Source organism: Dendroctonus ponderosae, unplaced genomic scaffold (assembly GCF_020466585.1).
Source record: "Dendroctonus ponderosae isolate FM_Combo_2020 unplaced genomic scaffold, Dpon_F_20191213v2 Dpon_F_20191213_8, whole genome shotgun sequence".
Taxonomy (NCBI): domain Eukaryota; kingdom Metazoa; phylum Arthropoda; class Insecta; order Coleoptera; family Curculionidae; genus Dendroctonus; species Dendroctonus ponderosae.
In genome coordinates, this window is record NW_026019016.1 from 7571083 (window position 1) to 7587789 (window position 16707).

At 33.5% G+C, this 16707-nt stretch overlaps 2 protein-coding genes across 2 annotated transcripts in view; one reads left to right on the top strand and one right to left on the bottom strand.

Annotated features, from left to right (window-relative positions):
- LOC109534447 overlaps positions 1–16707 on the top strand; it is a gene marked incomplete at its 5' end in the record, with an annotated part of 125017 nt that overhangs the window by 37440 nt on the left and 70870 nt on the right. Inside the window, 2 exon segments of the mRNA XM_048668962.1 lie at positions 977–1243; positions 1957–2383. Of these exon segments, the coding sequence (XP_048524919.1) occupies positions 977–1243; positions 1957–2383 (694 nt within the window).
- On the bottom strand, positions 10227–12917 carry LOC109534458 (lysozyme C-1). Its single transcript, XM_019900136.2, has 3 exons — positions 12835–12917; positions 10544–10762; positions 10227–10465 (listed from the first exon to the last, which is right to left on the bottom strand). The coding sequence occupies exons 1-3, from the start codon at positions 12866–12868 to the stop codon at positions 10284–10286; spliced, it is 435 nt and encodes a 144-aa protein (XP_019755695.2). The 5' UTR covers positions 12869–12917; the 3' UTR covers positions 10227–10283.

Below are 16707 nucleotides of genomic sequence, written 5' to 3' on the forward strand. Positions count from 1 at the left end.
TTCTGAAGGCATTAAACTTTTGAGGCAAGCTGTTTATTACCTTTGAACAAATTGCACTCTCACTCAAGGGCTCTTTTATATCTCGCAAATTTTTGGCCATTCTTTCTATTTTGGAGAGATGTGCTGCTATTGAGTCGCCAACTACCATGCTATAGTCATAGAATTTCTGCCAGAGTAGTTCTTTTGAAACTTCGGTCTTCTGCTCATGGACTGCTAAGAGTTTTTGCCACATTTCATGTGCATTTTCACAATTTACCAGACATTCTAGTTGGTTTGGAGAAATGGTGGTAAGTAGAATTACTTGCGCTTTTGAATTATTTTCTTCCCTTTTTGCCAATTCAGCAAGCGCTGAATCTTGTGGTTGGGGGACACTTCCATCCACGATGCCCAAGAGCTTTTCCGCTTTCAATACGATGCACACGCTAAATTTCCATAGCTGAAAATTTGTGCCGTCGAACTTTACTAACTCTGATGATTTTGCTGACACTGACGCCATTTTGCACTTCGATTATTCTTCAACAGTTCTCACTTTACTCACGCACTACTGAAATGTCTACACAATTTCTAGAGTGTTTGGTGTCCTGGGCCCATAACCCGTTGGTGAAATAAAGTGGACACACTCTTAATGTATGAATAAAAGTACATTGATAAATGATAAAGAACAACACAGTACAAAAGTAGATTTCCGAACACGAGAACGATTCTGTATCAGCAGCGATTTGACGACGACTCGCGATAAACAAAAAAGTTTGCTGCCTAAGCAATATGGCTTTGTGGTACACTGGGGTCCATAATATATATTGGTGAACTTATATTAATAATATTAAAAGCATTTTGATTATAGTCTTATTCTAACAGTTTCCATTGTTTATAAAGGTTCATTTGGTATAACACTGGTTTTCATGTTTACTCCAGTTTAGATTTTTTTACCAAACGTTTGGTGTTATAGGTGATTCAATTTTAAATTCTGTTTCAGGTAAATTAGAGGAGCTAGCCGAGCCAGAACGGAACATTTACTTTCCAGAAACCAGCAAATCGCAACCTTTTATGCATGTGCACGGAAATCCCACTTTTTCCATTTTGTACCGTCTAGTGGACTACTGCTATAACATCACTTTCATTAACCGTGTTGGGGAAGTAGAACTGAAGCCGACGAACCGGCTCCAGTGCACGTTCAGGATATACATGCCCTATGGGAATAGGGTTGCACTCAAATTGCAAATTGGCGACAGTGCTGCAAAAGGTACACTATTTTTTAAAGATCTGCCGAGAACTAAAAGTTAAGGAAATTGAAAAATGTTCATTTAAATCTAGAAACTCACTTTTCGGGATCTTGCTGAATATTTATGCTTTTCCAACTATCGGTAAGCTGTTCGAATAGTTGAAGACAACCTTATCCAGTTGAAGTTCTTGAAACTTGCATATTTTCCTTGCCATGTGATACGAATGGGTATCGGAATATAAAGTAAAATTCAGCCTCTTCCAGATCCCATCCAAATTAAATTACCTTTCGCTGATTTAATTAGCCCGTCTCTGAAGTTGCGGCATCTTTTACTAAATTTCATAGTAATCTGCTGCTTGATGTAGGCCCCATCAAGCCCAGACAGGCACGTTGGAAATTGCAAAATGTAATTCAGTAAATGCTCACACTAAAAGCAGAAATTCACAAAAATCAAGCCCTTTCCAACTCAACCATGCGATATTCCCCTAATGAAAATTCAACGAAAGTTGTACATTCTCATGAACTACTAACAAACAATTGCCCTATTTTATTGGAAATGTTTGAACTTTGACATTCTCTAAGTGGGCTGTTATTGAGCTTTTCCGTGTTCAGGCAAAGTGTTGCTATAAGCACTCAGCTTATTGAAACAGCTTTTTTATTACTGAAATTAAACTTAGTAAATTAATTGGCGCACTTTATCAGGCTGCTGACTTAGATACGTGTTTTGTTTTAAGAAAAAACGGACACTTTGCTCAACTTCCAAGACCTAAAAAATGGAATCAGCCCATGCGACGGCCTACTAACCGAGATCCATGATGGTGACGCCCATTGGAGACGGTGCACAAAAAAGGGCGACCAGGAGCGGCAAATCGATATTCTCTCGAAAGAGAACAAAATAGTCTTGAAGGTGGTTCAAGAGTCCGAAACGTCGCAGAGCTTGTTAAAGTTGAGAATGTCCTATCGGGCTGAACCTGTTGAAGCAATTGTGGGGTTGTGCGAGTTCGGATGGGTGGCAATGCGTCAATTTTGTGTTACGGTGGTCGATACTTTCAAACTGTCCTGGACTCAGGCGGAGAGTGAGTGCATGAAACGTGGAGGACATTTAGTGAGTGTGAGGAGCGAACGGGACCAGAGGACAATAAATCTGATGCTTTCCAATAGGTAAGAGATCGAAATATAAAAAATAATTACACCGTTCTATGGTTAACCCCCACTTACTAGCTCCTGATTAATTGACCTCCTTTTGATTTTTCGGCTCAATTTTTTAAAAGATAATTACTTTAATATACAGCGTTTTATCGAAAGCTGTTAATGTACCTTGTAGCTCGTTTGGGGGTCTTTTACCGAAATGCCAAATTGTCTACGTTTTCCGCTTAAATATAATACGCTTTAAACCATTTTGGTGGTCCGGTCCTTTGAAAAAATAAATGCAGTATTTTATTCCAAGAAAACCAAAGTTCAGCTATTTCCAGCAAGGAAAAGCATTATGAACGACTAGATTAAGTATTATGAACGACTTGTCCGTTTATTTTTCTTTTTTCTCCATTTTCAGCTTTTTCTTTTGATTATTCTCAATCGCTCTTTTTACGGGCTCTCATTTTTGCCTCATCATGTTTACAGTTCTAAAATATTTACCCTTAAACAAATGGCACACATGCACAACACTCCGCGATTTTTAAGCTAGGTTTATAGCTTCAACCGACTCGGCAATATTTACTTTAAACACCTCAGCAAACATGTCAAATTGTCAATATTGAGTACCAGAAAAAAACCCATTGGTGTACACGAAAAAGCTTAAACAATTCCTTTATAGACACTTTCTTATTGAAAAAACACTTAAACTGCAAAGTTTTGAGAATACCCTGTTTAACTGTATTTTATGCCAATGGTGAGGAACCCAATATATCGACAAGTTCCATATGGTTCCAGCAGAATGAAGCACCCTCAGGCTGTTTCCAAATAGTTAGAAATTATTTTCACAATTAATTTTCAAATTGTTCGATCGGAAGGAAACGTTTTATCCATGGCCTGCCTACTTAAGAAAATCGATACACTGCAAAGAATAGAACTACTATAGCCAACATTTTTCGCTAAAATGTATGTTTTCAGTAAAGTCACCAAAAGGGCATCTGCCCACTGGCTAAAGCAATTTTTAAGATGTTGATAATGATTAATGAATATTTGAATATTTAATGAGCAATTTGAGAAATACTGTTAAACAACAACGTTTCCTTGTATTAAGACCATATACGTGTCTTCTAATTGAGTACAAACTTTTATGGGCGTATTCCTAAGTTCATTTTATCGCTATCGTTTGCGATCTACAAGGTGTTAAAGTTTGAAAGATTTTATGGCTTTTAATTGTTAATTTAAGTAATTGGTACAACATTTGTCCTAATTACGAAGAGCAAAGGGAGTTCGGCGATTAGTCGGCGGCGACGATAAAGCAAATGAGTAAAATTGTTTTTAAAATAAAAGCGAGACGGCCCTGTAAAAAAAGTAATTTCTCACAGCTCAGGAAACATACAATTTACCTCCTAACTTTACCTACCCCTTACCTTTTTACAATACCTTCCTACTCCTTTTTTCAATACCTTCCTCCATTAATCACGAATTGCGATTGTCCTTCAGCAGTTCCTTTGATGAAATGACAATAAATAGCACATAAAAACAACTGTGTTATTAAACTATGACACTAACAAACTAAATTCAAAACCTCTGTTTTGAAATTATTATTAAAATGTTCACTAAACCCCACAAAATCTTTGAAAACTTAAAAATCCTGTAGATCGGAACTAAGCATTTTTGAACCCTTTAGTGATACAATCAGCTCAGGACTACGCCTTTGAAATTTTTCTACTCAATTGGAAAACGCCCTCTATATGGACCATATTGTCTACCTAAAAAACTCGTTAAACATAAGTTTATTGGATATTTCCAGTACAACTATTTATCTATTCAACCAAAGTGGTGGAAAAAATAACTTGATTTGTAACAAAAATATTCCGTGTTGGTTCAACTAAATCGATTGAATTTAACCTCGCTTTGGACGACATTTTCTATTATTCTCATTCTATAAAGTTGTGTTCATTCATAAGGAAGCTTTTCCTCGAAAAGCAGCTAATCAATCAGCTTCCCTTCAAAAGAGTGATTGAGATGACGGAACGGAAAAGGACAGGAAAAGACTAAAAATAAAGTTTGGTCGAGAGGATTTCCACAGATACTTTGAACCGTTAGTTTATTAGATATTGTCTTTTTGGTAGTTGCAATAGTAGCAAGTATTTAGTCGACCGTTCAATTCTTCGCTGTTGTGCTTTAAGTGCGGAATCATTCAAGCACAAAGCATAGAAGTCTATAACGAACTTCTTAAAAATTGGATTAACAAATTTTTAATTAATCTATTGAAGCTGCAGGATAATTAAATTATTTTTTATGTGTGCTTTTCGAAGCTTGATTAGAAAGTTTAGCAGAAAATGAATTTTCCACGTCTAAATCGACAAATTTTTATGAAAAGTGTGTTTTTTTCTATATACTTGGAAAGACAGAGGAGTGTAAAATATTGGAAAATTTAACACTTGGATGACACTGGATTTCACTCCCACTCAATTCCAATCCCAATCTTTAATTTTTTAATTAGGGACTAGAATAATTTTCCCTGTTTGAAGGTGTGTAGACATTGCTGTACACAAAGCATTCCAGTGCGGTTTTGTTAAAAAAAATATAATCTTGTACTAGACAAGCATAGTCGACCTAAAGGAGACATTCGATTTGGCTGTTGACGGATTTTTGGTAAATAGGTTATGCCTGATCAGAATATTTTCAAATCAATTCAAAATAGACTTTAGATTGGATCGACATTCTAATTAATTACCTCGACGTTGAAGTTAAAAAATACTTTTCCAGCATATTTTATTCAGGAAAAGTTAACAAAAGATGTAAGAAACTGTACAAAAGCCTTCACAGCTTTTCAAGAAGATCCTAAAACTCCCGGTTCTCTACTACTTGATACTTTAGAGTGGCATATGTTGCTTCAAAACAGTATAAATTCTCAGAAATATTTTGATGAATTAAAAAAGAAATATTGGCCGAATAAAATAAACGCATTCGTTAACCGTGATTCTTGGAAGATATAAATCGCACTCGATTCGCATTATCTTTACGCATTTACAGTCAACTAATTGCTGATAGATTGCAAAAGTGACGAAGCCATTTTAAATGTAATTTTAGTCTTCATACCAGCTTCAAACCAGTGGAAAATCGCACATCTCTGACGGGAGTTGTGGAAGATAAATTTAATTCGAACGATCATCAGCCTTCAGTGCCACTGATTATTGTCGATCGATTGCGTAGGGAAGGGTAACTCTAAATGCAATTTTAATGCAAATAGATTGCTTCACAGTTCATTTAAACTGAATTAAAAGAAACGTGGAAAATTTAAAATTTTTGCATATAAATACCTACATATTTCCACAAATTAGAACTTTAAAGTGAACCGTATATTTTGGTTAAGTTATTGCTGCCGGCTGGGTTCAGATATTCCGAAAGTTTGCCTAATTACATGATACCGAAGGAAAACGCTCCTTTGAGATACCACTGCCGTGGAGTAAATAATAAAAAGTTTCAGAACTTCTGAAAAGTGAAATATGTTTCCTGATAGGCGCTGTGAATATAGAGTGTTTCATTATTTGTACAAAACAAGAAAAAACTGTTGCTATCTGGGTAAAAATATAAAGAATTAGAAGAAGAACGAAATACTAATTTAAATAATGAATTTTAAATTAATTCAACTATTATTATAATTAATGAAAAATTTGTAATAATTTTAAATTAATGCTAGAGCACAGCTAGCACAAATTTCTGATGAAAATGAGCGGCGCAAAAGAGAATGAGCGCATTCGCATCAAATCAAGAAGCGTCTTCTAGTTTTGCTGGTTTGTTCGATATTTGGTCTTCTACCTTCTCGAACTATTCTAAATATTCTAGTCCAGTCTAATATTTATCACTTTTTTACAGGCAGCTTTTATCAGTAAGCCGGAGAAGTTTATATAAAATTAAAAGCAGAAGCTGCAATCTTAGTAGATTAAATATATATTTTAATGAGCTGGAACTAGTGAGAAAACCAAAATAAACAGTTCAAGTATTCTATAAAAATAATGTTGTAATTAATGCAGAATCTCGTATACAACAGAAAAGTTTCTTTGAATCTTTCAGCATCTTTGAATTGTTTTCAACATTCCAATTCGTGTATAAAAAGGATATACACACATTTTTTTCCGATTCTTGAGCGAACTGTATAACCTTAAATAGAAACTTAGTAGCCAATTTGCATTAGACAAAAAAATGTTTGACTGAACATTGCTTAATTAAATTTACGCAATTAGGATTTCTGGTAAATTGGCGTTTTCGGCCAAAATACCTATTTGCGTTTTTCTAATCGACTACATGATTCACTTGATTGTACAAAACAATCCCTATAAATACTCGATTTGCGTTATTTGCTTGTAAAAATTCAAGTTGTAAATTAACAGAGTTATAACTGAATATCAAATTTAATTTTTGACAGAATCTTCCAAAGTTCATCATCACAAAATTCAAACTTATGGCAAACTTGATAGAAGAGCATTCTCAACAGCAATAGTCAAAATGAGGGACACCGATAAGCCTCCTCCAAGCTTGCACTGAGTGAAGAAACTTAACACTGAGCCACAAAATAATACACTTAATTATCGATTTCAGCTTGAATTCAGAATTTAAATTTCTTTATTGTTTATAGTAAAATACTTGCATTGTTTTGGTCAAAGAAAAATCAGGACAAACCACAAATTAATGTGAACTGTTGGCTGTTGGTAAAGTAAAAGCCAATATTTATTCAAAGTTTGGAGTTAAGGAAAGGAGCCTTAGTTTTGACCGCAGGCTATGGAAATAGAATATTTCCTTTATAGAGAGAAGAAAAGCTTTATAGAGAGGGAGACTTAAGACTACCAGTGGAAAACATTAATTTATATCATTGAACAGATAGATCGCAACTTTCAGATTTTGAAAAAAAAAATTATTTATTGCAATTGTTTTGCAAAAGTACACAAGTCTTTAGTTTGCTTCTAATCAATTTACTCAACGTTTACAATTATTTCTCACTTGCGCTAAAATGCAATTATAAGTACTTGAGAATAACACACATTTAACTATTCGTCCACGTTTCTTTCCACTATCACATTCGCATCGCTTTTGTTTTTCTTTCTTACCAACTTGTTTAATTATCACTTTTATATTTTGTCTATATTTCTCTTTTCTTTGCATACTTTTGCTTGTTGCTCTTATTTCTCAATATTCCTCGCGTTTGATTTTTATTTGGGTTCTTTTTCCAGACGCTGCTCCTTCTTGTACATTGACCTAACTAATTCTATAGATTTTTATAAAAGAATTGTCCGAAAATTTGTGCCTTTTAATGCACTTTAGATCCTTCCGTCTGTCTGAACTTTATATTAATCCTATTAATGTACAAACATTCGATTTGATAACTTCAAGTACCAAAAACATCGTAATGTGCCAGTGCCCAATTATTAATGAGATCGATTTTAGAGAGAGTTCTTTTGAAATGACTTTGATAATTTCTACTTTTGTTGAAGTGATTTCAGTTTTCTCATTTTTTAATCATCATTTATGAATTCATTCAAATAATCAACTTGTTTGGAATATTGTCTTATCTAGAAAAATATGTAAAGTTTTTCTTAAACTTCTAATACACTTGAAGGTGTTTAAAAATCGCGGTTTTTCTAATCCAGTAACTCAAATGAATAACCAGCGCTTCACCTCCAGACGGGTTTAAAGGTTTATTACCATCTAAGTTACAGAAACAGTAAAAATCACTATCACGCTGTAGGAAATACGTTGGTGTTGTGAGAAGCTTAAATGGTATAAAAAAGACTTTGTCTTTCCTTCAATTCAAAGAAAATTATATCTTAGTACAGAAAAATTTTAGACTTAGGGAAACGTGCTCACCTTACTAATGAAGATGATTATCAGACCCAATTTTCAGCATGCTATTTATTGATAAATCAAGTATTATAGTTTATCAAACCATGCTTCAGCGCACAAAATATCTTTGAATCTCATAAGAATGAGCTTTTATGGAAGTTTGATGCCGAAGTATTTCACCCCAAGGTTTAAGCTCGCACATTATGTCGAACTTACCACGTACAAATGTGAAGATAATCGCTTTTGTTTCGTAAAATAAGTCTAAATATTTTGGCAATAAAAAAGACATTTTTGTAATTTTTCTGTTTTTCAATTGAGTTCCTTTCGGGTTCATTCCTGTGGAATTATATGTGTTTATAATATTTTATTGTAAGTGACTGTGTGAACAGCGCGGTGGCCACAATCATCAAATAAATAATAATTCTTTTATTTAAAGAGGAATCAAATGGTAAGGCCGCTTAGCTTTTATTTCTGCTTTTTTGTTCTTCTATCAATCATATTTCTACACACTTACATATATGCTTATATTAAACATTCTTGGTTTTTTGTATGAATAAAATTGCGATAAACCCATCAAATACAATGCGCTGTCTGTATCGCGGCTTTATTCGGCAAAAATTCAGCAGCTTATTATGTTTCTATTTGATATTCAAATCGAAATGTCTGCTACAAGTCTGAATTTACGCCATCCAGAGGTAGAGAATATGTGTGAAATATGGTATAAAGTAGCAACGATGTACTTTGTGAACGTAATATTGCTTCCTTTAAATAATATTTGTTATGTATAAATAGTATACATCATAAGTATAATGTTGGAAATAAACCATGTCGATGTATTTATTATTTAAATTAACGGCAAAGTTAGAAAAAGTGACGGCATAAATCCAAATTTGTTTCGTAGACTGTTATAGACGGGCTACGTTGCGTTCGTTGCTTTGCAAACGTAACAAAATGCCGCTCCAGTCCTCAAGTTTCTAGTTTATTTTCCCGGGTAACGTCCCGTAGCATCTACAACTAAAATAGAGTCGGCAGTTTCATCCCTTCGTTGAAAACTCCAGATAAACGAGTTTCTTATTAAGAATTCCAAAAGTGCAGCCAAACTGATTTACTACGCGGATCTTATTCCTCAGTTGATTACCGCTTTTCTTTCACGCTTTTACCAAAATTAAACTTAGTGATTCCAGAGAAACCTTTTCAATTATTTTAGTACAGCGAAAATAAAGTGTGTTATTCATTCCGAGAAGTAAGTAATGTAAATTTGATTAATATAATAAGCACCAAAAGTTTTATTACGAATTGTTTTACTTGAGCAGGATATCGGTTTTGTGGGTTCATCAGTTTATAAGTTTCTACTTGCAATCAAAAGTATGAAGAAAAGATGTGACTCGTGAGAGATAATTTTCACTTTAACAAGAGCTGCCGAAAATTGTTTATGTAGACGAATTTCAAATATTTTAATTTTTTTGACCTCTTTACGATGTGCCGGGCGAAATAAAGCGCCCGAGTTTGTGAAGCCAAAATTACAGCTCGAGAAACTATGGAAATTTTTTGAATAAGTATATAATGAGAGCAAATGTGGATGTGGAATGGAATGTGGTTCGGGGACCCCAATTTCCTGAAAATTAATTTCCTGAAAATTTGCTAAATTCATAATAATTCGTGTTCCAGTTTGTTTATAGTAAAATAACATATCGACAAAATAAATAACCACAACTACACTGTGGCTCTATTTATCAAAAAATCCAAATTGATTAAAAAATGGACATGGTTTTTAAATTTTACCAATTATAAGTAATACATATAAGAATCGGAAATAAACTATTTCGAAGTTTATTGACCACCACGTTTTCAATTATATTTTTGTAGTCAATGAAATTTTTTCTCTTTATTTAATATTAATGTTCCTAGCAAATTTTCTTCAGGGCTTCTTTGCTTAAAAAAGTGTAGAGTATAGAAGCTTCTTTTCTATTTCAAGTGTTAGAAATACTAAAACACGCAACACTAAAATAATTTTCAAGTTAAACAAATATTTATTACTGCAGATAATTTAATTTGAAAACACAGTATCAGTAAAAACGATGAAATTTTAACATCCGGCAATCCAGGCACTGTTGTCACCATCGCAGTTTCCAGCATATGTAGTCCAAGCCTTAAATCCAGGGACTTGACCAATTGCTTCTGTTTCTGCATAAACCCGTTGAACGCAATCAATGTCTTCGGAAATATCGTCAGCAAGCAAACTATTACAACTTATTCCACAGCCATTGCCTGAAAATTATTCAAATATCCTTCCAGACTTATGAAGTTGCTGGGGAGGCAGTAAATTAGAACCTCAGTAAAACCGACCTGCAGAGTCACCAGATTCGCACCAATATATGGAACTAATCTGGAAGATTCCATAGTCCCAAGTATTGCTATTTATTGCAGTAGTATCAAAATCAGACTCTGCATGTGCTATACAGACCCAGGTAGCTACTTGGTCCTCTGGCACTCCCTTAGCTCTTAGAGCGGAGGCAACTTCACATTGAGTGTATACTTTTCCTTCAGTTACTGTAGCTGCAAGAGCTGCAATATACAAGAATTTTATCGCTCATTAACAAACAAATTATTTGTGTTTGACGAAATGGTATGCTATTAACTAGAATATACTGCAGAGGCAAAACTCTGTGATTTTAATCCGGAAATTAATAATCCCCTAGGACCCATATACCAGGCAAAAAACCTGTTTATTTACTCAGATATGTGAAACTCAAATCGATACATGAACGAAGACTATGGGAGGTATTGAAGTATATAGACTAATAATCAGACTTATATACTTTACGCACTTACATTTACATACTCATTACAAAAATTAATTTGTGCATATCATGGACAGGGTTAAAGCCATTTCGATAAAGTGGTTGCAATTATTCTATTTTTAAATAGCCATTATGAAGTATAAGTTGCACTGAAAGCAGTTAGCCAAATAATTAATGCCATTAGGGTTATATGTATTTTGCAATTAAAATTATTTTCATATTTTTTTCTTGCATTCATTTTTGTTTATATTATTCTTCGTACAATTAGGTTTGTTTTCAGCTATTTTAACAACTCGGAGGATCGCAGAAATACGTGAACAAAATAGAACAACTACAAAAATATATCAACAAAAAATATATATTTTCGAATAGAATTGATTGGTAGCTTTATCTGAATGTGCAATTTTGAAAATATTTGCAGGTCACATAACTCACAACCATTAGCAAAACTCTTCACATTTTCGGATTATTTTTATCAAATGCAGGCAAATTTAACGTGAGTTATAAAAATTGTACAAATTTCTACAAAATTACAAGAACTATCTTAATATGGATTCGATTTGTTCCCATCTATGTTCCATTCTTAATTTTGATAGCTGTAAATTCTATTAATTGATTGGCTTCTATGAATTCAATAATTAATCGCGTGTCTTGATACAAATTAAGAAAAGTGAGATGAAGAACAGAATCATCAATATTTCTACAATTTTAACAACAAGGTGAGTCAGGGAGGAGGTCAGTTTGGTTAAACCATCAACCAAACTGACTCTTTTTTATTATATTTAACCAAACTGCCTGCCGTCAATTGATGAATGTGTTGTGTGTTTGCGAACAGACACTTAAGAAAACAAGATTTTATCAAAACCTCGAATTGAAAAGTTCGCTTACCGTAGTTGTTATGTAGGATTCAGAGAATTTCACTTAAATTGTATACATTTTTTGTATAAAAGCTATACATAAACGCACGAAAAATTAATGCAAAGAACAAAACCTCTCTCATAGCAACTCTCCTCAAAGCACTCAAAGCAAGAACAAACATTCGACTGATGTTTACAGCAAAGCTTACTTTTTGTTTAAAAGTATTTATCAGCCTCTACAGAATGATCTTGAGCAATCCATTTTAAGATTCTCCACTAAAATTAATCCAGAGATGAACGTAACGGCCAATTACCATACCATGAACCCACCGGAAAATTTGTCTTTGTGAAAACTGACGATGGATCAGTGGAAGTTACATCTAGTAAACCGGTTCTGAAGGTTTAAGGAGGAAGTGTCTCCATTGAATCACGGTTGAAAGGTTCTTTAACAGCCCAAGTATAAACATCGGGTATCCAGCCTAGACCTTTTCCAACTCCTGCTGAAACTTGCTCACGCTTGCTTCTCAAAATATTCTGTTAATTCTGTAGCGAGAGTCTGATGCATTTGAAATTCCTTCCAAGAGAGCTTTGGGGCATTTTGTTGAGAAAATTCATAAGCAAATAGCATATAGGTCATCTCATGAAGTGGGAGGCAAAAAAATTAATATTTTTTAATGCAAGTTGATCAGATCCGGATTTGCTGTCCTTCAAAAACCCCAATACAAAGTTTCTTAATTAGAGTTTCATTACGTAAAAAATATTAATACAATGATAATTTTCAATACTTCTTTTCGAATACCGACAACTTTGGAGCTGAGGCAAGTTGGAGTAGACAATAAATATATAAAGAACTATTCAACACTATGCAAGAATATGAGGTAAAGTTTTGAGCAAACCTTTCGCAAATTTTGCAACAGGTTACATTAAATGTGAAACAATGAAGCTGATGTATGTACAAAATATTCGTAAAATAGCTTACCCAGTAACAAACAAGCAACGATTAGTTTGAGCATAGCTGTTCACGTCCACTAGATTTTAAATTGTCAATTGTATGTGTATTCCCTTCCTTTTATATTTAATGTATTGATGCACACAATGCAGATGATAAGAAGTTTTTAAATTATTCAATACATACTTGAACTGCACCTGGGTATCATGGACTACTTACTCATGATTGCTTATCAAAAGCAATAAAAGTATTTCAAAAAAGATATTGAAAAATTATTGACTATGGTTTCTTATTACCAGAATGATAGTCAATATTAGTCATATATTATTAAAAACCAGTTAATTCCAGCCACCAAATAAAAAGTCGGGTAGTTTTTGTACCAAGACGCTCAATAATTCCTCACTTGCCTAAAGCTGCTGAACTCAGTTGCGTCCTTAAAATATAAGCACAAATTGAAATTCAATTTTATTAAACTTCCCCCTTTTATTAAGGTCCAGTGAATCGTTCGCCTAATTTTGACCATTAGCAGCAGAGGCTCCAAACATCTTTTCTTAGCAAAAGTTAGGTCAGATCGTCTTTTTTGATACGAAAACTATAGCAATACCATTTTAATAATGTGCTTACGGGACACCCTGTATATTGAACAAGGCAAAACAACCAAACCCAAAAACAAAAGATATAATTTTCTCATGTGCAAACAATTTTTGTTTTTCAGAATATGCATATGACATCTTTTGCACTGGCCGAATATTATAGTAGAAAGGATACAACCTGACAGCAGAATTATCTGAAATATCGTATTATTATTACGTCGTAAAAGTGTAAATAATTTGTTTTATGATTTAAAAAATGTGCCCTTTGGCACGGCAGTAAATAGTATGCAAGTTTTTGCTGTTTTAACCCCGCCGGAGTTGATCTATTTATAATAATTGTATTTAGTTCGACCAGATGTGCACGTCAGCCGATTATTTTTAACATACGTATTTCTGGTCGATCCACCAACGTGACTGGAAAATACTTAAAATAGTCAGGTTTGTTTTCAATTACCTAATTATTTTTATTGATTTATTTTCAATCTGATTTCGAAAAATCCACTACATACTGGATAGTCTTGAATTGATAGCGCTACTTGCTAAGAAGTGAGAATTTTTTTGCTAAAGAAAAAGCTCGTTAGGCTTCTACGGTTTAATATTTTTTATTCATGGCTGTAGTACCAACTTGCAAACCCTGGATTTGTTAATTTCTTCAATAAATTTTTAAGAGCCTTATTCGAACAAAGGTTAAGAATACAAATTCCCACAGCCGCAGTCCATGCTTCAAGCTTAAAAAAATCAAACAGGAATACAGTAGAGCTATTTCATTTTGGAAGAAGTGGGCCTTACGAGAAAAAAATTGCATCAGCAACAGAATGAATGACCAGCCATCATTTTATTAAACTTTTTTGGAAACCAGTTTCCTAAGGCCTGAACGATACGAACTTTCTATAACAACACTTGCATTGCAACACTACAATTGCGGGAAAAATCTGCCATTTTAATACAGACGAGAAAAAAGTATTTCAATTATGTCTGTGGAAATCATTTTTCAAATGTTCGGCACCACAAAACGTAGTGTAAACAATAGGATCACTGAGCATAAAAAAAGTTGCAGATTAGGACAAAAAGAAAAATTATTAGTAGCGGAGCACGCACTTCTAAACGGCCACCAAATGCGTTTCGATGAAGTGGACATTTTGCACTAATCTCAACGGTATTACCCGAGGCTAACCAGAGAGGCCATTGAGATCTTTAAACATGAACAATTTTAATAGGAAAGAAAAGGTAACGGCCTTAAACCCGGATTGGAAACACGTTTTGCAGCAAACTGCGTATGTGCCAAAACAATTAAAGCCCCGCCCTCTCCTCACGCATGAGCTCACACGGCCGGGACGCATAAATACAACAGGGGATCCAGTAGTTGAACCGTACCCGTATATTAAGTAGCAATAAGAATGTGTAATCCTTGTTTGAAAACAAATATGTTCAAATTTTAAAAAAAGTAGTTAAACCAGTCTTAGTGAGAAAGCACGAAAGATCACTTTTCCCACTGCCTCATCGTCTTTGATAATATCCACCGCAGTTGTGGACGAAATAGCAGGAAGAAATTCACATGGACCACGGCTTCAAATCCCGAAAAACATTTCTAAATTTGATTTAACCGGCCGTGAAAGCACAGTATTTCCTTTAATGAGTAAATTTACTTTTTCGTGTCAATTTTGATTCAAAATTCCGGTGCAGGGTTTAGGCATAAAATGAAAATCAATATTCAGTTTAATATAAGCAAAGTAAGTGCGAACTTATTTTTGAGCGGTAACCCCAATGTAATTAGGTTTGAGCCAACGATATAGAGAAACCGTGGTTGTGAACGAAAGAAAAAGCCCTTTCAAACGATAAAAAATTACCGTAATTATTTTTTATCGTTTCGCCTCTTGACTGGAATAATACCACGTCTTGGGAAACTTTTTATTTTATCACTCATTTTATGTCAATAACTTGCCATTCCGCTTTGGGTAAAGCTAGAAAGAAAATTGATTGCTGAATTGTTGAATAACGGAAAAGTAATGTGTTGTAAATAATTCTACAAGTTTTTGTAAGAGGCATCCGATCACAAAGCACTGCGTTTTTTGGGAAGCATAAAAAACGTAACAAAAAGCGAAAATGTGAAATAGCGAATTACCCAAAAAATACACATAGCTCAGATATAATTATTTCATTATCCTCATTCATAAAAGAGTGATACACAAACAAAGAAAAGTACAGTTAATTACGATAATGACACAAATTTATTTTCAAGATGTACAAAACCACTGTTATGGGAAATTTTAACAAGAAATTTTAGCTAAATTACTCTGTTCTACCCAACGTCTACCAACGTTAGTAATGATGTTGGAAAAAAAATTTACACAAATAAAGGTCGTTATGATGAACTCAAGAACCATTTTACTCACTCAGAAACATTACAATAATAACATTTTATTTTTCTTTTTTAAATGAAGACATTTTGTTCAAACCTTTAAGAAAAACAAATGCTATTGATGATCAAAGTTCTCCAAAAAAATATTTTTTGTTAAAATCGGATAAATGATTCAATGCTTTTCAATTAAATTCGATGTGAATTGGTTCTTATATGTTGTTCAATCCAGTTCATCCGCTTCGGTCAAATGGTCAATTCTTGAGCGTCTCGGTATAAAATGTTTCAATACTTTTACGTTCATTAAAATCTCCCCATATTAAAAAAATATATATTTTCTGTAGAACTTTTTCAATAATCTGTAGGCAAAGTATGGCCTCGACACAGAATCACATTCTCAATCAGAAAGTGGAATAATATTTCGATTCAAGGTGAATATGCATACAAATCAGAGCGACAAATCAAAAAAAAACTGGAAAATGGTAACGAACAAAGTTGCTAAAAGCAATTAACGTACTCATTGTTGAGAAAAATGTATTTAGTCATATGGCGTAATTATCTGCGAAGTTGAAGATGAGAAGTTGAACACCGAAATTATATGAATATGACAAAATTTTAAAATGAAGAACACGAAACCTAACATGTTGTGTGAAGGAATCACTTCTTTCACAAAGTTGGAGCAAAGACTCAATTTTCTTATTCTAACAAGTAATTAATATTAATAATTAATAAAGTAATAATGATTAAGAAAAACTACTAAATACCAACTAAATTTACAATGTTTTTTACTTTCAGATTGCAATTTTGATTTACTGAGCAATCTTTAGGCCTGCTAAGTTTCAATAAATGAATAAGATAAACATTTTGCCTCTAAAACTTTCACATTTCAATCAAATTTTTTGCAATTTTGTGTAAATAATATTTTTTTGAAAGTTCCATAGTTCGTAAAGCAAG